Source organism: Drosophila willistoni (genome assembly GCF_018902025.1).
Source record: "Drosophila willistoni isolate 14030-0811.24 chromosome 2L unlocalized genomic scaffold, UCI_dwil_1.1 Seg139, whole genome shotgun sequence".
NCBI lineage: Eukaryota > Metazoa > Arthropoda > Insecta > Diptera > Drosophilidae > Drosophila > Drosophila willistoni.
In genome coordinates, this window is record NW_025814046.1 from 3,607,890 (window position 1) to 3,634,687 (window position 26,798).

Sequence of the window (26,798 nt, forward strand, 5' to 3'; positions counted from 1 at the left end):
GGCTGAAAGAGCATCACTTCTACCAAACCGGCAAGAAAAAAGAAGAAATGCATCAAACAAGTAAATAATGGATCTGGACACGCAAATTATCGACTCTGTAAACAATTTCCTGGTAAAAACTATAACTTTGATAATTTTAGAAGACTTGTAAACATCTCATTTTCTGTTATAGAAAGTCGATTCCATTGATGAGGCATTTCTTAGCGTTATTGTATTCAAGCCAAATGGAGAGCAGACGAAGGCACAAAGTTTTACAAATGATTTTGGTAAATATTTTGGTTTATTACCAATCGTATATAATTATTTTGTATGTTTTTCAGTCACTGCCTTTGGCCAAGTGCCGCAGGAAAATCGGGATCAAGTCCTGCGGGTCTATCTGCTGCGTACCGCCAGCGCGTCCCATTGTCATATGAAGGTGTTGATGAATGCCCTGGTTAAATTGGTGGATGCTCATCACATTACGGCAAGGGCACTATGTGACAAGGTCTTGTCCTGCGAAAAATTGGAATATGAACATAAAATATTTTGGATTGAAAGTTTTCGTTTGATCAAGAAGGTGATAGTCCATGTAGACTACAAAGGTGTGAGGGAAATCATGAAGGTGTGTCGCGACAAGACCCAATGGTTTCCTTTGAACGTAAATGTCGCCTATCTGCCCCAATTGTTGGCCGTGGAGGAGATCATACGGTTTATATTCGATCGAAATAATTGTCTATTGCCCGCCTATTTTATAGCAAATGAGATTATGCGTCCATTTCCATATCACTGGAAACTGAATAAATTGATGACCGACTTTGTGGAGGAATTTCGAAGTACAGCGCAAATGGTGTCGATTATTGGTCATGCCCATATGCTTCCGATAGTAGAACATTTTGGCTATGCGGATCACATGATGAACTCCTGGCGCTTGGATCATAATACCTTGAAATTCACCTTTAAAGGAAGCCTGCCCTATGAACCGGAACTTTTAGAAGAACAGCGTCTATTGCTGCGCTATGTTCTCGAGCAGCCCTATTCCAGAGAAATGGTCTCCCAAATGTTGAATTTACAGAAACATCAGAAACAACGTTACAATGCTTTGGAAGAGCAACTGGTTAACTTAATCATACATGCCATGGAGATGACAGAGGCTAATGATACACTGGCGGGCAGTGGATTTAATGCCTGCGATGAGCAAATTACTCCATATGAGTGGGTTTGGTTACATCTGTCTTCGCAGTTGATTTATTTTGTGCTCTTTCAATTCGTTAGTTTTATGCACATTGTTTTATCTTTGCATGAGAAGGTAAGATATCAAAACAAAACACACTTTCAGACATTTTAACGAACAATTAAAAACTATTTCAGCTGTCCAAATTGGAGCTACGCAAGGGAAGGGATCAACTGATGTGGATTTTGTTGCAATTTATCTCGGGAAGCATACAAAAGAATCCTGTAGGCATATCTAAATCACAGTGTTCAAAACAAGTTAAACTTAAAAATTGATTTCATTTTATAGATTACAAATTTCTTACCCGTGTTTCGATTATTTGATCTGTTGTATCCTGAGCAAGAGCCTCTGAAACTTCCTGACATTAACAAATCGTCTATGGTTCGTCATATGGCTCCCATTTGCGTGTGGATTCATTTAATGAAGAAAGCTCGAGTTGAGAACATGAACATCACCAGACCCTTGCCCATTGCCCTAAAGAATCACTACGAGTGAGTAATTCAACATGTCAAATCGATGTTTCATATTTCATATCTTTGTTCTCTTTTCCAGTTTCCTTCAGCACCTGGTCACTCCTAATACCCTGATGAATATGTCTCTGGGTTCTGATTTTCGTATTATACTTATCTGCAATGCTTACTCCACCAATCAGGAATATTTTGGACGTCCTATGAGCATTTTACTCGACGCTTTAAATGGCAATTCAAAGTCTGCCAATGGTGCACAAATACCAGCAGTTACTTTCTCAGTGGCAGTCCTAGATAGTTTAACGGTACACAGCAAGATGTCCTTAATCCATAGTTTTGTCACCCAAATGCTAAAACAGGCACAAAACAAAAGTCAGGTACCAGCGGCCGCTTTGTTGGAAACTTATGCTCGTCTGTTGGTCTACACGGAAATCGAGTCCCTAGGCATTAAAGGATTTCTAAGTATGACTCAATATATAGTTGTATTATTTTGATATACTTATCTTTATATATTTTGTAGGTCAATTGATGCCCACAGTATTTAAGAATCATGCCTGGGCGATGCTTCATACTCTAATGGAGATGTTCTCCTATCGTCTGCATCATGTGCCCACACATTATCGGGTACAGCTTTTGTCTTTGCTTCACTCTCTCTCCTCATTGCCACAGACCAACAAAATGCAGCTTAATCTCTGGTAAGTTGGACAAATTAAAGTGCCTTAAATTTGGTTTTTTATTTATTTTTTTATTTTCGATAGCTTTGAGTCGACTGCATTGCGTTTAATCACCAGTATTAGCTCAGCAGAGTTCCAGCCTCAATTCTCGAGGTATTTCAATGAGAAATCACCCGGAGCCGTTGCCTCCAATGAGAGTGAAGAGTTGAATCGTGTTTTAATTCTCACTTTGGCACGTTCCATGCATGTACATGGTGGTGGGGATGAGTTACAGGGCTGGTGTAAGGATTTCCTGTCAAATATTATGCAACATACGCCCCATTCCTGGCCACTGCAATCTCTGACCTGCTTCCCTCCGGCCCTTAATGAATATTTCGCACAAAACAATCAGCCGTCCGAGAATAAGCAAGTGCTTAAGAAATCCGTCGAAGAGGAATATCGCATGTGGACATCCATGTCAAATGAAAATGACATAATTGCCCACTTTTTAAGGCCAAATGCGAATCCACTGTTCTTATGTCTTCTCTTTAAGATCATTTGGGAAACTGAGAATATTAGCCCAGTGGCTTACAAGTGAGTCACAAGTGAATTTGTTCCTCCACCAGCCTCTAATACATTAATAATGTTTTTACAGGATTTTAGAGCAAATCAGTGCCCGAGCTTTGTCCACACTTTTACGCAAATTCTGCGATTATCTAGTTGTTGAAGTGGCCAGCTTTTCGGATGGTCGTGACTTCATCCACAAGTGTGTGGATACCATTAATAATATGATTTGGAAATTCAATGTGGTCACCATTGATCGTGTGGTTCTTTGTCTGGCTTTGCGTACACATGAGGGCAACGAGGCTCAGGTTTGCTTTTTGATCATTCAATTGCTTCTGCTCAAGGCCAGTGAGCTAAGGAATCGTGTCCAAGAGTTTTGCAAAGATAATAATCCAGATCATTGGAAGCAAAGCAATTGGCAAGATAAACACTTGTCGTTCCATCAAAAGTATCCAGAGAAATTTGCCCTTGATGAATCGGCATCGCAAATTCCCTTGCCCGTTTACTTTAGTAATGTGTGTCTGCGTTTTCTACCCGTTTTGGATGTTGTCGTTCATCGTTTCATTGAGTTGACCATACCAAATGTTCATCAAATCTTGGGCTATATATTGGATCATTTAAGCATTCTCTACAAATTCCACGGTAAGTAGTTTAATTGCATATTTTAAGTACTTGGAATTGAATCCATTTTCTAAAATAGATCGCCCAATTACCTACTTATACAACACATTGCACTATTACGAACGGATATTAAGAGATCGACCATCGCTAAAAAAGAAACTAGTAAGTTGAGATTAAGAATTCATATTTTATACATTTAACAAACTTTAACCCTTAGGTAAGCACTATTACCAGCGCTTTCAGTGAGATACGACCACCCAATTGGAGCATCACCGAGCCCTATAAAGTATTTCTACAGAATCAGGATCTTCTATGGACACCAGAGCTGGGTTATTATATGAATCTTATACGACGATTGGCAGACAGTAGGTTGAAATAATATTTTTATTTTATTAAATGTTTGTTTAAAAATTTCCTATCCAATCCTTTCCCCAGCAATTAGTGGTAAAAATGTGTTTTACACTACCGACTGGCGTTTCAATGAGTTTCCCAATGCTCCAGCGCATGCCCTCTATGTGACCTGTGTGGAGCTATTGGGTCTGCCGGTGGCTCCTTCACTGGTGGCCAACAATATAATCGATGTGATTGTTAATGGTTATGCGGTGATACCACAAAAAGAGATTCATAGTTATATTAATGCTGTGGGCATTGTTCTCGCTGCTCTGCCTGAACCCTACTGGAGTGGCATCTATGATCGCCTGCAGGATATGCTGAATACCCCAAATATGTTGAAATGGACGTATCGTTTTAATGCTTTTGATATGTTCAATTTTAAGACGGTACGCGAGGCAATGTTGGAGAAAAGTTATGCTGTAGTTCTGGCGGTGGCTCATGCTGTATTTCATCACATGGGAGTCTTCAAATTGGCTGCAATGGTGCGGTATATCAAAGAAAAACTAAAGCCTTGTGTCCGCACCGAGCAACAGTTGCTATATCTATGTCATGTCTTTGGTCCATTCCTGCAACGCATTGAGATGGAGAAACCCAATGCAGTGGCTGGCATTGGAATACTGCTCTACGAGATTCTGGAGGTTGTCGATAAACAGCATGGACCAAAACCATTACAGTATATGGATCAAATATGCGATTTTCTGTAAGTAAAACTAATGAGTGATGTTCTAAGAAATGTTATTAACTCTTATGTTCTTTTCAGTTATCACATCAAGTACATCTATGTGGGCAATATAATTCGAAACGAATCAGAGGCCATTATAAAGCGATTGCGTCCACAGCTGCAAATGCGTCTGCGTTTCATTACACATCTCAATGTGGAGGATATACACACGGAAAAGAGGTGCGATTAAATATACGAACTTAGTAATTCATTAGCAAGTTTTTCTAAATATCTTAATTGGTTAGAAAGCTAGAGAAACATAGAATAATTTATCATGCAAATGAAAATACTCACTTAGCCCTGTTTCCTACCTTTTCAGTGTGGAAAACAATCAACATCAATCTCCAATGCAAAATCCGCAACAACAGCAGCAACAACAACAACTTCAGCAACAGCATCAGCAGCAACAACAACAGCAGCAACAACAACAACAACAACAGCAACAACAACAGCAGCAATTGAATCAACAACAGCAACAACAAATGTTTATGCAACATATGCAACAGCAACAACACATGCAAAATATCGGCATGCGTCACAATTAAACGGAGAGAAGCAGTTAAAATCAGCACACTTTTTAATATAATTTAATTTTAAGATTATTATTTAAGCAAAAAGTATCATTTTATAAGCATAACTACAATTCTTTTATAATAATTTAATAATTTTAAATGAAAAATACGAAGAATATGCCGAAGTTTTTAAACCCTTGTAGTCCTTGGTCAAAATGTTTTCGTAACTCCTTTTCTGTGTCTAAATGTATAAATCTAAGTTGTAACTTGTGTCACTGTAAAAACTATGATCTTAGTAAATGTCATAAAGATAATCTAACTTCTTCTACTATTTTTTGTATATTACTAAATGATATAGTTGTGAAATCCTGACGATTTTCATACTTTATCTCACGCTTCTTATAATAGCAAGTTTCATCCGGGCGGAAATGGCTATATCGACTCAACTTCTCATGCTGATCAAGAATATATATATATATATATACTTTATGGGGTCGAAAACGTCTTCTTTGCTGCGTTAGAAACATCTGACCTAATTTATAATACCCTCTGCAAGGGTATGAAAACTTTTGTGTAGTATTTAGATGTTTTTACAAAGTTTATGCAATGTCAAATAATGCAATAAAATAAGATCTTAAGTCTTAATGAATTCACAATAAACTGTTGACGTATCAACAACAGTGAGAGAACATGTCTCAGCTTTTAAGCAGTTGATTTTACCTTATTGTTTGGTCTTGCTCACCTTCCAAATCTCAGTTAAGTTTCCGCTGTCGAGCACAATGCTTGTGTTCCGGTTTATTGTTTTGTATTCCCTTGGATTACTCAGCATTGGCGTTCTAAGTGAGCTTTGTGATAATGGCACGGGACAGTGTAAGGAGTTAACCGATACCGACTGTCCATTTATATTCTATAATCAGCATTTGATTGGTGCCGATGTTAAGTATTGCGATGAATACAATGATATTGTATGCTGTCCTTTGCCATTAAATTATCAAATGCAACAAAATGTAAATGCGACCAGACCATATGAGAAGGGTAAGAGAAGAATTTGTATTGAACAAAGCAAGTGTAAAAACAACTTTTAAGTCATGTATTTCCCCTTTCAGAATGCAAACGTTATAATGAAGTGCGGACGAGTTGTCGTTCCACACCCTTTATTGTTGGCGGCACCAAGGCCGAGGGTAAGGAGTTCCCCTTTATGGCTTTGATTGGCATTCAAGATTATGCTCGCACACACATTAATTGGGATTGTGGTGGCTCCTTAATACATCCCAAGTATGTTCTGACCGCCGCTCATTGTCTGGAGACCACTGAGTGAGTTTATATCTTTAAAGTCTTTCATCTTTAAACTCTAAATTCATTTATTGCAGAACGAAAGCAGAACGTTTGGATCCCAATTTTGTTTCACCAAAATATGTCATACGTCTGGGAGATTTGGATTACAATAGCACCACAGATGATGCACGTGTACAGGACTTTAAAGTGGTTAACTATGTAGTGCATCCAGCCTACGATGAGGACGGTGATGATGGTATATTTAAAAACGATATAGCCATCATGGAGTTGGACAAAGAGGCAACAATTGATGACTATGTGGCACCTGCTTGTTTACCTCCAAGCAGTGGCAATGAAATTGTTCAACTAACAGCTGCAGGCTGGGGTTTCACCCAGGATAGAGGCAACAAATCATCACACTTATTGAAAGTTAGCCTAGAACGTTTCACCGATGATCTATGCGGAGATCGGCTGGAACTTGAAATCGATACGCGTACACAATTCTGTGCAGGCTCGTCCACAAGTGAGGCAGACACTTGCTCTGGTGACTCTGGTGGTCCTATTTTTGTTCAACATCCGCAATATTCATGTCTCAAACTGGTTATAGGAATAGTTTCCTATGGTCAGGTTTGTGGCACCAAAGGATTGCCTAGTGTGTATACCAAAGTCCATCTCTATACCGATTGGATAGAGAGCATTGTCTGGGGTGAATGAGAAACAATTGAAAATTAAGTACCTTTTTTTTTAATTGATTATACATTTATTTATGAAATAAAAACTCTGTCTCGTCGTCAATAAAAAACCAAAACAAAAAAAGTTACCAACTAAAAATTATATGTTATTAAATATCAGATAATCTGCCCAATGAGACGTGAAAATACATGAAATTTCAAGATTTTGCTTAATTGTTTTTATTTTAGGTGCAAACATAAAATTTAGTTACGTTTTCCATATCATTGAGCAATGTCCACTGTTAAATTTTCATTCCAGGTTTTCTTGCTGATTTTTTTTGCCTTCGTTCTTACTAAGGTAAGAAGTACTTCAATTTTCTTTATTTACTTCATTTAAAATGTTTTTAATTTTCTACAGATCAATGGCAAATTTGAGTTTACCAATTTAAAATGCACCTCACTGGACAAACAATTTGTAGAATTTGAAAGTTGTTATTTAAAATCAATTAATCGCACCTATAAATTTTTGACAATCAAAGCCAAACTTTTAAAGTTGCCATTAGAAAATCTAACAGTAAGTTAATATCTTTTCAAACTAAATACATATACCTACATATTTAATGTTTTAAATTTTCAGATCCATGTGGAAGTTCTCAAGCGTTTAAATGGCTATAAGCCATTTCTCTATAATTTCAAAGTAGATGCTTGCAGATTTTTATCAAGTCAAAGAAATTCTGTAACACAATATTTCTATGATTTTTTTGCTTCATATTCCAATATGACTCATCGGTGTCCCTATAATGTGAGTTTTATAAACAATATAAAGTTTTGAAATTTATGTAATTTCATTTCCTTTAGCATGATCTGACCGTGGAAAAGTTGCCCATAAGTCATATGAATCACATGGTCACTAATGTTCTTCCAGTTCCCGAAGGTAATTATTTAGTTCATAGTGTTTGGACTGTAAATGGTAAAAAACGTTGTGATATTAAGGTTTATGTAAGTATTAATTAAATTTCAAGTGTTGTATTAATCATTGATTTCAAAGTAACAGCTGGTCTAAGCTTTTTATTGTATACATTTTGAAATTTTTGTAATGAATTTCCAAATCATGAATATTTGTCTACAATGAATAAATGTTTTGCATGTCAGTGATGATGTCTGAATAAATACCAATTTTTGTTGATTAAATTAAAAAGTATCCTTTATGATCATAACAAGGAACTTAAGTTATATTCTTAAACAAAAATGTAGGAATCAAGTATTAATAGCATAAATTGAAGAAAGGTTCATTAAAAAAAAAACACTAAAATACCTTAAGCTGAAAAATGTATATAAAGAATCTATGGGATCTAATCTATTAATTACTTGAATAACGCAAATACATCTGTTTAAATGTTTTACACGTTTCGTTATCAGTATTTAAATAATATGCTTTTCATTTGATTTATTTCAATTGATTTTCACTTTATTTTTCCTGATTTAACTTTTATTTATAGAATAAGAACTCTGTCTCGTCGTCAATAAAAACAAAAAACAAAAATGTTACCAACTTTCGCTTAAAATTATATGATTTTAAATATCAGATAATTTGCCAAATGAGACGTGAAATTATATGGAATTTAAATATTTTATTTTAAACGTTTTTATTTTAGGTGAAAACATAAAATTTAGTTACGTTTTCCATATCATTGAGCAATGACCACTGGTAAATTTTCATTCCAGCTGTTCTTGCTGATTTTTTTTGCCTTTTTTGTTACTAAGGTAAGAAGTACTTAAATTTTCTTTATTTACTTCATTTCAAATGTTTTTAATTTTTTACAGATCAATGGCAAATTTGAGTTTACCAATTTAAAATGCACCTCACTGGACAAACAATTTGTGGAATTCGAAAGTTGTTATTTAAAATCCTTAAATCGCACCTATAAATTTTTGACAGTTAAAGCCAATCTTTTAAAGTTGCCATTAGCAAATCTAACAGTAAGTATAATATATTTTCAAAATAACTATTATAAATGTTTTTAATTTTCAGATCCATGTGGAGGTTCTCAAACGTTTAAATGGCTATAAGCCATTTCTTTTCAATTTCACTGTAGATGCTTGCAGATTTTTATCAAGTCATAGAAATTCTGTAACACAATATTTCTATGATCTATTTGCTCCATATTCCAATATGAATCATCGTTGTCCCTATAATGTGAGTTTTATAAACAGTGTAAATTTTTGCAATTCATACAATTTCATTTGCTTTAGCATGATCTGATTGTGGAAAAGTTGCCCATAAGTTATATTAATCACATGGTCAATAATGTTCTACCCTTTCCCGAAGGAAATTATTTAGTTCATAGCGTTTGGACTGTATATGGCAAAGAACGTGTCGATCTAAAGGTTTATGTCGCCATTAATTGAATTTTAAGTTTTATATAAAGCATTGAGTTCAAAGCTTTTTATTGAACATATATTAAAATCTTTGTTATGAATTTCCCTATTGTGAATATTTCTCTACAATGAATAAATATTTTTTGGCTGACAGTTTTTGCTCTTATTTATTTGAGTCCAAAAACTATGATAAAACCCCGTAACTAATTATATTTAAACTAAGTATATATGTATGTATATACATTACTTAAATCTAATATATGTATATACTATTTTAATATATATTAGTTAAACATTTAAGATTATTGCGTTGAATTTATGTAAATCTGTGGCTATGTAGTGTCATTTAATACAATAACAAAGCATTTATACGAGTCTGCTCAAATTAAGTCATTTAATGACTTGAATTTGAATTTGTCTCTCTTAATTACCATTTTTGTTTGTCCTTTATCTCTAAATGGTAATCCAATATATAATTTCGTTAAAAATTATTGAAACGTGAAATTATTTCGTTATTTTATATTAAGTACCTACAAATTTAGATTAGTACCACAAATGAGCGCCATGAGACTGGTCTTTTTAGTATTCTTCGCATTTGGCTTAACTAAGGTGAATATAATATTAAGACCAACCAATTTAAACAATTTATTATCACAAAAATATATAGATTAATGCAAAATTCGAGTTTAAAAATGCGAAATGCACTTCGTTGGACAAAAGTTTTTTGGAATTCGATGGTTGTTATTTAAAGTCGGTGAATCGTACCTATAAGTATATAACAGTTAAAACTAAAATCTTTAAATTACCATTAAAAAGTTTATCGGTAAGTATGTATAAGAATCCAGTACACTAAATTTGAGTAATTGCTTTTAATGATTTTTAGGTAAATATTGAGCTGTTTAAGCGTTTGAATGGCTATAAGCCATTCCTCTTTAATTTCACCGTGGACGCTTGCAGATTTCTGGCAAATCATAGAAATTCTTTTAATCAATATTTCTATGATCTAATTGGTCCCTATTCAAATGTCAATCATTCATGTCCGATCAATGTGAGTGTTGAAGTCAAAATGTTCACATCTTTAACTAATAAATTGTATAAAACTCTATTAGCATGACATCATTGTGGATAAACTTCCCATAGCCTATCTGAATCATATGGTGACCACGGTCTTACCCATGCCGGAAGGAACCTATTGCATGCATTCGGTTTGGAGCGCCAATGGTAAGGAGCGTGTGGATATGAATATTTTCTTTTCCATAGAGTAGATTCAATATATATACATATTTTTGCACAAAATAAAGTTATATTGTCATCAATGTGGTTTTGTTTTATATAAATTTGCTTCATCCAAAATCAATCAGGCGTTAAATTACGTGAAATATTTCGATTTGGTCTATTTCGTTTCGTTAAACATAGATCAAGGGAGTAACCAGGATTCAATTTAGGGAAGGGGAAGTAATTTTTTTCAGCCTACTTTAAAACATTTTCATTTGAATTTATAGAAAAAAGTAAAATTAAGTGAATTGAATTAAATTTTTATCTCAAAAAGTCTGAATTCTGAAAAATAAAAGTAAATTTCCTGTTTCTGTCCTTTATACCCGACTACGCCCTTGAGCCTGAAACCTTTTTCTTTTTCTTTGTAATTTCAATCCGAAAGGAACTTGAGTTTTCAATAACAAAGTGTGTACATTATTTATAAAGATTTCGGAATGGTGCACACAATATACAAAAACTTTCAAATGATTTTATGATTTCTTATTCAAAAGAGATAAGAAACAAATGTTTTAGAATGCATAGAATCTTTGTATTAGCAGATAACAAATATTTCTTCAAACTTTTGCTTTCAATTCTTATCTCGACAGAAACAACTACGCTTTATTATTATGAGTATTTAATATAGTTGTATTACTGTACAACTATAAAGTAGGACAAATTAGAGATCTTTTAGTGACATTTTCGGAATATATGTAGATATGGTAAACAGTGGCGGCAAAGAGGTTAGAGCGTTTGGTGTCTTCAACTCTGATTTCCCAGATTAGATCCCAAGACACTTATTAAAGACATGTTTCCAGAAATTTGTTAGTATTAAGAAGATGTACAGACAATATGGTCTTTTTCTTTATTTTGCAGGTGTCATTGACTAAAAAAATATCGCCGTTCTCGTTTGGCATATTTTTTTCTAAGTATTTAGTATTATAGAAACAAATATCTATCTACTTTTTGAAGAAGTTGTATATAGATTTAGAAAAAAGTAAGATAAGCTGCATACCACAAATTTTCAAATTAGCTTCATTTTTTATTTTGAGGGTAAAATTAGAATTCAGATTTTTGTATACAAGTTATACTGAACTACTTTTTTCCTTAAACTACGAATGAAAACTTAACGATTTTCCCCTCGAAAGATATATTTTGTATTTAAATAAGATAAAAGTAAATTAGTTTTCAACCTTTCAAAAACCATGTACTTGAGTTTTTTGGCAGTCAAGCAAATCAGAATTAAAGTTGAATAATATCAAAAGCTCTAATTTCTTTCTGTATACTCTAATAATATTTTTCCGAATTTTAAACAGAATTGTAAAGTCACAAGTGATTGTGTGTTGGGGGACTTTTCAAACTCCTAACTTATTTAGGTCAAAAAACCATTTTTTAAAATAGTGTACAAAATGAGTCAGCGACTGGTGAATCGATTGATTTTCTTAATTCCTATTTTACAAGGGACTAAATGTAAATGACTTTTAAAGCTTTTAATGTATTTGTTTCTAAAGAATATTTTTTTATTTGTCTAGATTTCGACCTTATTGAAGTTAATCAAAAATTTGTTTGAGCAGGCTTCAGGTCAATCTTACTGATTTATTGTAAGACTTTAAATCATAGGCAGCACAAAAGGTGAGCAGGTTGTCTGTATAGCTATTTCAAGAACCACCAAGTTCTATCATCAGCAGACTTCGCTAAAGAATCCACAATTCTAATGGCCATACCATATCTTCAACACTAAAACTAGTTGGGAATTACATTGCCAACTAAATGAAGCGAAAAAAGAGAACGGCAAAGCTTGCAACTGCAGATTCCACCTTTTTTGTGTGCATACCCATGGGCGCCAGCTGAATTAGTGTAAAGGGCTTCGCCTTAACCAACTAATCGTCGCGCCCAAATATTTTGTAATAGTATATATTCCAAAAACGGAAGGCCCGCCGTCTTACACTTGCTGTAAAAACCCTCTTTTTTGCATATAGTACAATATACTATTACAAAATATTTGGGCGCGACGATTAGTTGGTTAAGGCGAAGCCCTTTACACTAATTCAGCTGGCGCCCATGGGTATGCACACAAAAAAGGTGGAATCTGCAGTTGCAAGCTTTGCCGTTCTCTTTTTTCGCTTCATTTAGTTGGCAATGTAATTCCCAACTAGTTTTAGTGTTGAAGATATGGTATGGCCATTAGAATTGTGGATTCTTTAGCGAAGTCTGCTGATGATAGAACTTGGTGGTTCTTGAAATAGCTATACAGACAACCTGCTCACCTTTTGTGCTGCCTATGATTTAAAGTCTTACAATAAATCAGTAAGATTGACCTGAAGCCTGCTCAAACAAATTTTTGAATATTTTTTTATTTAGTACACAATATTTCTCGAAAATTAGTGAACTGTTTGACTTAAATTTTTACTCAATCTTAATACAAAGATTGTAAATCAACATTATAATACTAACGTTTTCACCTTTTTCTTTTTTCTGGCTTTAAGTTGTATATGTTTCCTTTAAGACTCTCATAATATATATAGTTTTTTAGACTTGATTGTCAATAATTATTATTTTTAAGTGTATAGTTATTAACTAGTAGATTTGATTAATTTGATTAACTGATTGGCTACACGATTGATCTACCTGAGTTTTATTTTATTAATACCGCCTTGCCGTACCTTAGTAAAAAGATCGCTCAAAATAGAAAACACTTTGTTGGCCCACACTTGAAGACGCTTTAAGCCAAGTTTATAGTATATATAGCTTTAAAGCTCCACAAGCTTCACATCGTTGGCCAGAGACGTCTCTTCTTGGTCTCAGTTTCGATCGAGTCGTGCTACAATTCAGACGTTTTGAGCTCCAAGTGCTTTGGACTCGAAGTGTGTGTGTGTTTTTTGGCTTATTGCTCAGCCGCTAGTTCTGGCTGACGGAGCGTGGCTTTCAATTGTGCAAGTGCAGGGCACGACGTACACATTTGGTTACATGCCATTTGCAATAAATCTCGATTAAAAATATCCACAAAAAAAGAATTTGTATTATAAGTTAAAATTAAAATGTACTTTCAATGCAGTTCGATAGTTGATTGATTAACACATCACATCAAAACAACACATCACACACCGAAGAGAGCGGTGTGGGTGAGCAAACGGAGTGACTGTGCTGCAGTGACTGTGTCTGGAAGTGCATCATCCATCCTAACGTTCAAAGTGCGCCGCGTCGACGACGTCGAAGACGACTCAGCATTGTGCCCCGCGCGTTGTTGGTTACTCCTCCTCGACTCCGACTCCAACTCCTTCCTCCAGTCGTCGGTAAACGCGTGCGTGTCGTAACTTTTGATTAGCTGCATTTTTTGTTTTGTTTAGTTGTCGGATACGAGGCGTCTTCACCATCAACTCTTTGGAACATTGCGCTTGCGTTTTTTTATTTAGTTTTTTGTTGTTGTTTTTTTTCGTAACTTATCGCCGCCTACATCGCATAATTTTTTGTTGGAATTTCTGTGTGTGTTTGTGATTTTTTTGTTGCTCCCCTCCGGATTTTGATACTTAAGGTGAGCAATCTAAAGGAATGCCCTGGCAGTTGTTTCCTTCTGTCGTGTGGGTACAGTTAAAAGAAGAATACTCGAATATGTATGAAACTCACGAGTTTTATTGACAATGCTTACTGAATTTGTAATTTCAAAATTGCAGATAACAAAAAAAGAAATAACCTAATGGAAAAAAAGTGAAATTAATGAGCCAAGTTGTTGTTGTTGTTGTTGCTGTTGTCTGTTTTGTAATTATTTGCTTGAGACTTTTAGCTGTGGGCTGCTGTGGCAAATAGAGATCTGGCATCAGATGAGATCATTGCTAAAATCAAAATGCTAAAAAACAAAAGGCCAAAAAGACACTGAAAACCCAAAAAGAATTCTTGTATGCGTTTGTAAATTCATTAATCACAAAAGAAATGTTAACCACCGAAGAAGGAGGATTGTAGTTCTGAGTCATTTCTATACACTGCGAGAATTAGAAGAAATTTATATAGACCTTGGGATTAATGTGTAACTAAATTCTAAAGTTCAAAATATTTTAAACTCGGAGTGAGTGGGTTGCTAGCTCAGACAGTGTTACTCATAGAGAATGTTTTAAAAGGTCAAGTTCATAGAAACATTAAATACTGAGTGCTGAGAGATTTGAGTTCTATATTTCAATTCGGTTACATTGTGTATCTTTTGATTACACAGCCTGAAATTAAAGGGTTATCCACTATTATCTAATATCTATTTCATTAAAATTTCTGACTTGTTTACCTTGCCTTTATTAGATACAATACTTTATGTCTTAAATACAATAAGTAGATTGAGAATTTCAAATAAACAAATCTATTTGGAGGTGACAATGTTTCGCATTGTCAAAAGGAATGAATTACTTAGAACGTAGGAAAAATAATTCCAGTTTTAACTCAGTTGGTTCACTCCTAGGATGTATAATCAAATTTTTAGATCTTTTCTACCTATGAATCTATCTATGAATCTATTCATGAATCTTTAGATAAATCTAATGAAGTTAGTTTTTAATAATTCGAAAGTACTTTTAACATTGTAAATTTACTCATGACTGGATGAATAAGTCACATAATTTACATGAGAAAAGTACGATTCTAAAAGTTTTAAAGAAATAATTTTACAATAGGAGCCATAATTTAATATCTAACATAGACATAACATAGACATAATTATTGGCTAGACAAAGTAAGTCATCCCATTGAGTAATGTCAGAGTGGATTGTAATTGAGTTTTTAGATTTTATTTTGACTAATTTGTAGCTGGTTTCTACGACATTTTGGAAATAGACATATAAATTTATACATTTTGAGAAATAAAACAATCAACAGGAACTATTTAATCACTTTTGTAGTCTAAGCTTAAAATTGAAACATTACACAAAAAGTTTCAATTTATGTTCATAACGTACTTTTTTGACAGCCATATGTTTATTAATTTAGTAATTGAAAGCAGATAATTTCACGTAATTAAAATCTAGATTGTAGATAATCAATTTCAAATAATTCAACATTTTGGGACAACAAATTATTTAAATAACAAATGCTTTTAGGTCTATGCTACTGGTTAAAAAGCTTAACTATTTCTACGTTTGTTTTAGTAACCGTCTTTTTCGATCTTAAAATTAGTGTAAGAACATACTTTAGCCAAAAAAATTACTTATCTTTGACTTAAGAATTTAGAAGTAATCTGAAAACAATGAGATTTTAAAATTTACTGATCTCAAACATTTATAACTTTGTGCAGTTGGAATTATGTTAATATTTAAATCAATTTTTGAATTTTTTGTCCTAACATTCTTATGTCAAAATTATGACTCTATCATGATTCGGATACAAATTTAATTTTAAATGAGCCTAATATGATACAAAATATGATTCCAAAACAAATATCTAACAATGAATCGTTAAAACTAGTCGTTAATGTTTAAAATTAATCATCAAATTAATCAGTTCGGTTTTAATCAAAAGAAGAAGCTATAAGCAACTTATTAAAAGGTTTTGTGACTAGGTAAAATTTTCTCAGAGAAAAAGGAGTCAAATATGATCAGAAAATGAACTTGATCAGATTCTATAAAATGTTTTTTTTTTTGCTGCTGTGTATTAGAATCTTATTGATCAATATTATTTTAAAATTTTGACACAATGTATTTCATAGTTTGTTTAATGTGATTAACAAAAATTTCCACGGGCACTGTATTCTTAATATTAATTATTCGTTGGAAATCTCAATAATAGAATAAATATAGAAATTATTATTACTGCCAAGTACTTAGTAGATAGTTTTATAGTTCAGTGTATTAAATATCTATATACAACAACAATATACCAAACTAAGTTTTAATTAAAGGAAAGGAAAAAAGAATACAATACAAATTTCGTTCAACTTACTTAATTTTAATATGTTGTATGTACTTCCTTAAATACCATTTATTCTTAAATACTTAATAATTTTTCTCAAGTGTAGGCCCGACATGGACATTTGCCACTTTGTTTATATCTTTATCTTATTGTCAGAGTCATAGATCTTGGATTTTCTTTATTTTCGGGTTTAGTTTCGCTTTGTCTACTTAAGGCATCTAATTAATACTCTGTTTCTTTTTTGTTTGTCTCAGTTGTGTTTAAGCCGCTTAACAAAGTGTTAATGTGATTCTTGGGATGATTGTATCAAAGAATTAACCACTTGAAATTTATCGAGCCACTCTTTCATCACACACACACACACACACACACTCATATGTACCTAGATGTATTTTGATTGTATTTGTTAATTGTTGACTCTGTTTTGAAACAACAAATTGACCGAAAACAATCTAAGTAAACGTTTTGTGGCGGCAAACCGTCAAGTCATGCCAAGAGACTGAAATGACCTTGAGGTAATAACTCAACATATCTCAACCTCTTCGGTATGGTCTCTCTCTCTCTCTCTAACTCTCTTGTCTTCAGAGTCATAGAAGTTAGTCATAGCAGTAGGAATGCAGCTGAACAGCATTGGCTTTTTGTGCTTTGAAACCGGATGGCATCTCGCACTCTTTTCTTTAACTTTTGTGGTCTCGGGCTACCCACATAGTAAGTAGCTTCATCTACAACTAAAACGACGACGACGACCACGACAAAGTAGAAGAAGAAGAAGAAGTATTCTCCGTCATATGCTAATTAACTTGAAAGGCAATATAAAAATTATTAAGAGTCCGCATTTGCTTATATAAAGCCTTATTAACATACTTATACACACACACACACAGACACGAAATAATAACAAAAATTCCAATAAACCGCATAAACTTAAAAAAATAAAAATAATAAAAATGAAAAAGTGAGAATGCCGAGAATTGTTGGGTATACGAAAAAAAAAAACCAGAATCAGAATCTCAATCTAATGGTTGAATGTGGTGGGTGAGAAAGGGGTTAGGGGAGGGAGGACTTAAACTGGTTAGACACACACAGAGTTAAATATTTCTCTCTCTCTCTGTCTTTCTCTCTCTATCTCTCTGTCTCTGTTGTTAACTGCAAAACCTTGAGGCTCATCTGTTGACTCTTTGAACATCATTTCGTTCAAGAGACCTGTCAACGTTGTATATGTATAGTACCTACATATAATTCCAATTTTTTTTTCTCTCTTTTTTTTTGTAATTTATGCAGTTGTCGATTCAAGTGCGACTAACACACACATACAAACCAAAAAAATGTTTATAAATTGTTTACCAAATGCATTTAGCGGCAAGTTTGTGCCTGAAGTCTTTCGTTTTTTGGTTTTTTTTTTATTCCATGTAAATTGCCCAAAGTCACGCCAAAGTGAATCAATAAAATGCGTAAGACTAGATGACCTTAAAAAACGAGGCCTGTTTCACATATCTAATGTGTTTCAAATGTGTGGCAAATCCAATTGCTGAAAAGTTACGAAAATTGCCAATAAAAACACAAAAAAAAAGTTGGGATGGAATGTTTGTAAAAATGCAAACTGGTTTCTTTTTTATCGCTTTGCCAAATTATTTATCAATTAACAAATGTACATACATATACTTATATGTAAAGATGGGATGTAGAAAAAAAAAATTAACTTCACATTAACGACTTTGACTTGCTGTGTTATATTAAAACTCGACAGAAACTAACAAAGAAAGTTGCTAACTTATTTATAAGCTTATGATTCACAAGCATTTTAATAATAAATATTTTTATTTCTCGTTTAATAGTTTTCAATATGCCATTTAGAAGATGTTAGCAGGGAATAGTTACAGCCAGGGCTGGATTTAATAGAGAGCCAGGGGACTCAAAAAACAAAAACTACTTTTAGAAACGGCAAATAGTTGTTATAAGGCAAACAAAAATCATTTATAGTCAGATATATATATATATATATTCATTATGCAAAGTTTGATATTCATTAAAGTTTTCTAACTCTGGGTCTTTTTAAGTCTTTTATCTACTCCAAAATGCGGCCTGGGCTCAGTGGGTTCATTTTGGTATGGGATTCACCATTTCGGGAAAATTCCTCATTTGTCAAATCTTTTAAGCCTTATAGATTTCTGTTAGCCTAGGAAATCTTAGAACGCAGATTTACTGCTTTGTCAAATCTTTAATATTACTATGAAATACAAATTTTACATAAAATATAGTTTGGACACTCGCAATAAAATGCAATTAAGAATCCATGAAAGAAAAGTTGGACATTATTATTATTTAAATGTAAGAAGGAATTAATTCTAAGTTACAATGAGTTGTGAAGCCAAAGCGACAAAGGCCTGAGTTGGACATAATAATATAATATGTAAATATACATAGGTAAATAGTAAAAAACTGTAATTGTATTCTTATTTTGGAATATCAAATACTTTGGGCTATGAAATTGTTAAAAACGCTTTGGAATCTAAATAACTCGTTTGGGCTTTTTAATGTATTCAGCCAATGCTTTACATTAGATTGAAATTTTCTGTATTTTCGCTCAAACAAATATTTCTTTCAAGATTTTGTGTTGTTTAATTTAAATTTTTACAGTTTTTACTTACAGTTACACATGAAAATAGAACCTACCAGGCTATAATGTTTTTGAGTTTCATTTTAGAATCCCAAACTAAATTATTACTTTTTGTTTTTGTCAAAGAGTTGTTGAAAGATTCAGTAAGAAATAACATGTCTAAAAGACAAGAGTACGAAAAGACATTTAAAAATCTTTACTGATGAAAAAAAAATATTTGTTTTTCTCATTTTCTTATTATTGGTTTTACCAAATTGTTAATTTAATACTAATTTCTTAAGAAAGTTACTATATTTAATGTGGCTATAATAAGTTTTACTGAAAAAAGTGACAAGCCACTCCCTAAAATTATAATGCCCAATCGAAGTGTTTTATTGAAATGAGAAAACACTTTGCATTACAAGCCTTAAACGGATATTTCTCGTTAAAGATGATTTCTGTTGCCTAAAGTGAAGGGGATGAGAGGGTGACAAATGAAGGGGAATATTTTGTAAATGATTAAATATTTATAAATACAATTTACGATGATCGAATCAATTTGTTTGGGCCAAGCAGCAGCAGCAGCAGACAAATGAACTTGAGTTCAAATTAAGCTACAAAGCAAAAACAAGTTGAATTCGAATGTGTGTGGGGGGTGGGGGGAACTGCCTTCTAATGCCAACAAACCACTCAGCCAAGACGGCCATCATTTAATTGTATTTGTTGTTGTTGTTGCTAACTGATTGAAATATGATCTTATAAGAGCCAAGTTTACGCTGAGCAAACATTACAAACGCCTTTACGATAGATGTTTGCCTTTTTTGCCTATAGTTTGTTTGTTAAACGTTAGCTGGCAATATGAACCCTGACCTCGACTTTGCTTTTTGTTATGAACAACAAAAACAATAATAAGAAGAAGAAAGAAAACCAAAAACAACATCAAACTTGTATAGCTTGATTCTTGTGAAAGTTTGTTAATGCGTTTTAGAAATCAAAACGAAAAAAAAAACACAAATCTGCTAACGAAAGACTTAAGAGACAAACTGGCTGCACCAGTTGAACAAGATTACATACCCATTTATCCACATGGATATATATATATATAGATATATTTCACTGTGCTAATTTATGTTAATTTAATATGCTTCTTTCAAAAATTGTTTTATAATTAAACGAATATCAAAACAAGCCGAGAGTGTCGAAGGGGGGGGGGAACCAAAAATGAAATACCAAATCGATTGTTGAATGGCATACCAACAAAAAAAAGAAATGAAATTGAAAAACTTGTCAGCAACTTTCACTCGACACAGAAGTCACATTGATACGTGTGTTTATTTAACTAATTAAATTGATTAACGAGCATTAACACTCGAAGGCGACGCAACTTTGGCAGGCCTCTTAATCACATAGACTCAAACAGGCTCAAACTCAATCAGTGTCAATCTCAGGTGCGGATTTCAGAGATTATAGAGAAGATTTCATTCTAGAATCGAGACTAGAATAAGTTACTCTTGCAACAACAAAAAAATCCAAGGCAAAATGTGAAGTTAGTCTCTAAACTTTTTCAGAAATTTCTAAATTGAATTGAAGCTTCATAAGAATATAGAAAACAATTTGCTTATAAGTACTCTTCAATTCACATATAAACTTTATGACCTCCAAAAACTTCCAAGTCCGCCACTGTTTCTCTTCTCGTCTCTTTTTTTTTCTTCCAACAACTTGTGCCATTTATGTCAGAGCAAAAGTCAAGCAAATCGAGTAATTATAATGAGCCCACTTGGAATATATATATATATTTTTGTTTGTCAATCAGCTACCAAACATTATTGTATCGTTGATTTTGTGCGTGACATTCAATTGGGTTGAGCAATTTTTTTTGGCTTACAAATAGAAAATCATGGAAAAAAATCAGCACCTTCACATAACACTTAAAGACTTTCGCAGCTGCCTGTTATAGCCACAGCAAAACAGAGGAAAAAAAAACAACACACACTCTCAAAATCAAATAGTCAGGGCACCGTTAATAGCCGCTGGTCAAATTTAACGTATACGTCATGGTGGCCACCGAACTTGCACAGTTCATCAATAAGGCGTGATTAGAAAGTTTTTTTTTTTTGTAAGCTCAAATGTTTATTTTTGTTTATTAGATAATAAAAACAATAAATATGGGCGCGACATAAAACGAGTATGAAAAATGTATAGAAAATGTGACCAGTCAGGTGCAAGTTTTGTGCAGCGCATACAAAGTAATGCAAAGTGAGATAATATACAAATCATTTATTATCATCATCAGTCTTGAATAAAGATAAAAATTGATTTAAGTTTTATGTATTCGATGTGAGAGGCTTATAAAGTAATTGAATTAACCAGAGTCGTTCAAGATTCTGAGTATCCAAAGGAATGATATAAGCAATTTATATATATCATTCCATTTTTGGCTTAGAATACTGAATAATGTGAGTTTTTTTATGGACCATAAATTGGTTTCAAACTCTTATATTTTATTTGGCAATGATTAAGGGAATTATAAAAACAAAAAAGGTGACTTAAATTGTTTAAATAAGAACATGGCAGAGGCTTCATTTCATTTCATTTCATTTCATCTACAAATTTTAATCAAAGTATGGTTTTGCCTATTTTAAGGTATTCAATAATGAAAGTTCACTTAAATCCTTAAACTAAACTGAATTCTATTAGATCCCAGTCAGTGATGGATCAAGAAATATTAAGTATACAAAATATTTTAAAAGAAAAGGAAAGTTTTTTACTTATGAACTTTCAAAGAGTCTATTGGATACTTAAAAGTGCAAATTTTCACATTTTTAGATCCCACTTTGACTCCACTAAAGAGAATAACCGAATTCTTTAACAGTTTATTGTATACTTTCATAAGCAAATCATCTCAATTTTTTTGAACACTTTTATGGGCAAGTATTTCCATTTGACATTCATAGATCCCTCTTTGATTCTACTTATGAAGACTGCAAATAAAGATTCTCAAACATCTCAGATCTCTGGGATCAGACCTATATAATAATGGTTGCATGTATTTTAAATATAATGGGAAAGACACTAAAGATGTTATGATTGATAAAACTTAGTTTCCTCTATAAATAATGGTTTAAATAAAGTGGATTAATGTGACAAGACAGTCTGAGAGTTTCAAGTCAATGTTTTGACTGATTGTGAGTGTTATTTTTTTTTTGTGGGTTTTCATGAATATATTAACACAATGAGTTGGCCAACAAAAAAAATTTCCAGCCCTCTTGCACAAGAAAAAAAACAAACAAACTCCAACTTAAAGACTAACGGAGCCCAGTTGTAATTAAGTATCAACGGTAATTGAATTTACCTTTTTGAGACAAGTTGCTTTGCATTTCCATCAAGAAAAAGAGTGTGAGCGAGAGAGAAAGAGAGAGAGAGAGAGGGACGAAAAACTAATTAGAACTGAACATCATTAATTGTAAGATGGAAAACAAATTAAAATGCAATTCACACGCAATTAAAATCTCAACGATCATCTAGCACTAATCCAAGTCGAAAGACCGTGTCCAATCTCAGTTAGATGTGCGTTCCTTCTTCGAGAACACTTGTCGCTTGTCGGTCGGTTGTTCGATTTGGGTCTATGGTCTCTCATGGTAGTATATATATATATCGATTATAAGCCGAAGGCAAGCTGCGGACATAAACATTTGGCCACGCTACTCATGTTCGATTCACAGACACCAGCAAGCTCTCTTAAAAAAATGCAGTCCAACTGGTTACGAAATATTTTCAAAAAAGAAAAATACAAAAACACAGAGAAAAAAGAAAAAAAAAGCAAAGCTCATTCATGTTGTTGGCTGGGAGATACAATTTTCAAAATAAAACTAAAGAGAAGAAAAGGTTGGTGTCTGTACCGGAAACCGGTTAGTGGGCCCAAAACAAAATAGTCAACTATTAATGGTTTTACGATACGTCGATGATATCTCTGGTGTTGCTTTTTTATTTTTATTTTTTTTTTTATTTTGGGCGGCAAGTGTATCGCTTTTGGTGGCCGCTCCTAATAAAACAACAACAACAACAACAACAACTACAAAACTAACTCTCAAACAAAGTCTGCTCTATTTTATTTAAGGCCCGAACTGAGCCAAATTAGAAAATAGCCGCGCCAACGCGACTTAAAGTAAATTAAAAGGAAGAAAATTGTTGAGTTAAAGAGCTGCAATTGATTTTCAATGAGATCGATTGGTCTTTTTTCCTCAAAAAAAAAATAAGAAAATTATGTAATATTTGTACGAATTCCGTTTAAGGCAATTGAAAGAGCTTAATGACCAAATAATTTCTTTCAAAATAAAGTTGCTAAAGGTTTGATTCATCGAAAACTTATGTATATATTATTTACGGTAAATATACAAAATTTAAGATACTCTATCATCAGGATAGCTCACCATCTTGACTAATTTTACTTTTTTTCCGCCAAATACAAATTTAAGAAAATTAATATTTAATTTTAAAATTTAAATAGTGAGTTTCTGTCGAGTTTGAATCTGATTAGGCATAAAGCATTATCATTTGTTTTTTAAATAAGTAAAAAGTTTCAGAAGACACATGACTAAATGCTGATCCTAGTGTTCGGACCATTTAAGGACAATGCCGGATAAGCATTAAAAGCTACTCGATATTTATGAAACTCACAACCTTTTGACTTATTCAAAAACAATCTCGTTGTTTTCGTTGTCAAAAGATAAATAGATTGTGACAACACTAAAGACCATAAGGATTCTTAATACTTTAATACATTTCGGGGACTTCTAAAAAGCTATCGTATAAAGTACGTTGGGTCTATAAACAATTCCTTTAATACCATGGTATACTAAAGTCGCTAAAATTTATGTAACAGGCAGAAGAAAGCTTTTTCGACCCTATAAAGTATATATATTCTTGATCAGTAGCAATATACGAGACCACCGGCATATCAATTACTTCATTTTATAGATTAAGGCAATTTTATGCATTTTTATATTTGGTTTTAATATCAAACAGGATTTAATGCGAAATTCTTTAAAGTTTAGTTAAAATTTTAAAGAGATCTATTTACTATGGTAATAGCAATATTTAATATTACGCTATTAAATACATGTATTTATTGTTTAAAAATATCTTCAATAATAGTTTATTCCAAAAATTAAGTATTTCAATAGCATTCAGTATAGTAAACAAGTCCTAAGCCAAAAAAAAAAAGATATGAATGGCGTTCGAAAGTAAGTTTTGAGTTAATTTATTGAACTAGTTTTTTGCACATGTTCTAAGAATAATTGAAATAGGAATTATCAGTGGCCTTTGAAATATTAAAAATAACAATTTTGGCCATCTATTGAAAAGGTTAAGCAGCTTTGCCCCAAACGTAGTAGCCATGAGAGGAATGTTCACTCAGTTTAAGCCATAGAAATGTTCCAAACTAAAGTCAACTTTATTAAACATAATAAATAATAGCATTAGGTCTGTAAAAAAAACCAAATCCCTTCACACATCATTAATTCAACCGATTTAATATGCAAAGTAGCATTCTAAATTTTAGCTTTGTTTTACATTACAATGAAATTCTAATAATATAAGGAAAATCAAATATTTTAGCTACAATTTTCCATTCAAAATTAATCATAAATTTGTTTGTCTTTAGTTAAACCTCAAGTTCAATTCGTTTCCTGACATTCTCCAAATGCTACAGCCATCTCCGCCCACTATGAGCCAACACTTTTGGTTGATTCAAATAAACTTCAAGCTTTAGGTTAGTTATTTTGACTGCTTTTTTTCCAGCTGTGCGAGTAAATTGCCCAAGAGAGAAAATTTGGGCTTTTTCTGTACATTGTTTACATATATTAAATTACATAAGCAAAAAAAAAAAAATTTTTGACAAAACGGCAAACAAAAATTCGATGCGGGCAAAGTTTTGAGATTCCAATTTCCTTAACCAAACTGAGCATACATACTTTACAGCCAATAGGGCATTGCCAATTTATTCTAGCCCACTTCAAAACAGCAAAAAGAAGAAAAAAACAAAACAACAACGCAGCTTTGCTCTATATATTTTTTTTTGTAATTACTTTTTAACGCTTTGTTTAGCTAATTAAGTTTTTTTTCTGCTTTACACAGTGTTTCTTGTTGTTGTGGCAATGTTATTTGTTGTTCGTTGTTATTGTAGTTGTTGTTGCTTTTTGCCCCAATCTGTGCTGAAGACTTTAGCTCCAATGTCAAGCCAAGTGTCTCTCAATGCCAGACCAGAGACAATTTCCACTGTCTGAGTCTGTCCGAGTAATCAAAACCAAACGAGGCGGTCACCCAAAACAGCTGCTCGGAAATGGCTTATAAAAATACAAAAAAAAAAAAACAACAAAAAACAAATAAATCGTTTATATATGTTTGGCATTGGACAATGACTTGGACCGGCTTAATTCTTAATTATAGTTAAGACCAACTCGAAAGAAAAAAAAAACTGGAACATCTAAATGGTCTCAAACTCGTGCTCCCATTCTGTTGAATTGCAGAAAATTTGTTATTTTTTGTTTTCTATTTTTGTTGCCAATCAGTTTAAGACATTTTGTTTGTTTGCTTGTTTGTTGCCACGGCCGACTAACACCAATTGGCGATCATTTATCTCCCGAGGCATGCCACATGCAATTTGCCTGTCAAAACTGTGGCACAATTTTTTGTTGCTTTTTTGTTTTTCGTTTTTACACCCCAAATCAAAACAATTGGCTCTGCTCCAGCTATAACTACAGAGTTGGAGCTAAATCAGGTAGCCGTTCAGGGGCGGACTTCAAATGACAATTTGATGCGAATTAGAGTCGCATTAAACTAAATGGAGAGTAAAGAATTGCTTTTATTTTTAACTATGTACTTACCTGTAATTAGTAGAATATATACTCATTTATATATGGTGGAATTTAGAATTAGTAGTATAAATGGCACTTGAAATCTTTAATTTCATATATTTAATAAATATGTAAATTTATTCATTTATTTTATATATGGTGTATTATTATATATTGAGAACTAAAAACTGTGAATAAATACATATGTATTTGATATGTACACTCATGATGAAAATAAAAAGTACACCCATTAAAACTTAACTTTTTGAACTTTAGATTGGTACAACTTTTTTCCTATTAACTTGATCACAAAAATTCAAATGCACCTTTCTTTATTGAACATTTGTTTATAATAATTCATTAATATGGAAAAGAAAAAGAATTTTATTTAAAAGTTACAACAAAAAAATGTAATTGCAGAATTACGTGCTTGATGAAAATAATAAGTACACTTAAATTGACTAAGTCAAATTTAATATTTTTGGTTTTTAAATCACTGAAAATCTATTTTTGTTTCATTATGTAATTAATTTCCAATGTATCCATCTTTATTTTACCGTTATTTTTTCCATCCGGTTGGGGATATTCTTAATCATAGCTGTACAAGACTTTAAATCGTCGAAAGGACAAATACTAGAAATATTAAAAACTAGTTATGATCTTACTCTTTTTTGACTAAAATATTCAAAAATTTTGTTTGATTTCATGATGTTCAAAGGGGAAATGACAATTAAACAAAGTATTA

General features: G+C 32.7%; 3 protein-coding genes and 1 long non-coding RNA gene across 4 annotated transcripts; all 4 read left to right on the forward strand.

Annotated features, from left to right (window-relative positions):
• The first annotated feature begins 2 nt into the window (after positions 1-2).
• On the forward strand, positions 3-5,460 carry LOC6638387 (mediator of RNA polymerase II transcription subunit 23). Its single transcript, XM_023176804.2, has 14 exons — positions 3-112; positions 173-266; positions 321-1,285; positions 1,348-1,434; positions 1,499-1,701; positions 1,763-2,139; positions 2,198-2,372; positions 2,436-2,924; positions 2,986-3,536; positions 3,595-3,677; positions 3,733-3,880; positions 3,951-4,608; positions 4,669-4,809; positions 4,949-5,460. Exons 1-14 carry the CDS (start codon positions 68-70, stop codon positions 5,172-5,174), a joined length of 4,242 nt encoding a protein of 1,413 aa, XP_023032572.1. The 5' UTR covers positions 3-67; the 3' UTR covers positions 5,175-5,460.
• A 438-nt stretch (positions 5,461-5,898) lies between these two features.
• LOC6638496 (serine protease snake) lies at positions 5,899-7,148 on the forward strand. Its single transcript, XM_002061278.3, has 3 exons — positions 5,899-6,176; positions 6,248-6,455; positions 6,512-7,148. Exons 1-3 carry the CDS (start codon positions 5,921-5,923, stop codon positions 7,128-7,130), a joined length of 1,083 nt encoding a protein of 360 aa, XP_002061314.1. The 5' UTR covers positions 5,899-5,920; the 3' UTR covers positions 7,131-7,148.
• Positions 7,149-7,379: 231 nt separating this feature from the next.
• LOC124459818 lies at positions 7,380-8,101 on the forward strand. Its single transcript, XM_047009530.1, has 4 exons — positions 7,380-7,445; positions 7,506-7,661; positions 7,725-7,889; positions 7,946-8,101. The coding sequence occupies exons 1-4, from the start codon at positions 7,380-7,382 to the stop codon at positions 8,099-8,101; spliced, it is 543 nt and encodes a 180-aa protein (XP_046865486.1).
• Positions 8,102-22,365: 14,264 nt separating this feature from the next.
• Positions 22,366-23,073, forward strand: LOC124459813. Its single transcript, XR_006953823.1, has 2 exons — positions 22,366-22,662; positions 22,725-23,073. It is a non-coding gene; the product is annotated as an uncharacterized LOC124459813 (long non-coding RNA).
• The last annotated feature ends 3,725 nt before the right edge of the window (positions 23,074-26,798 follow it).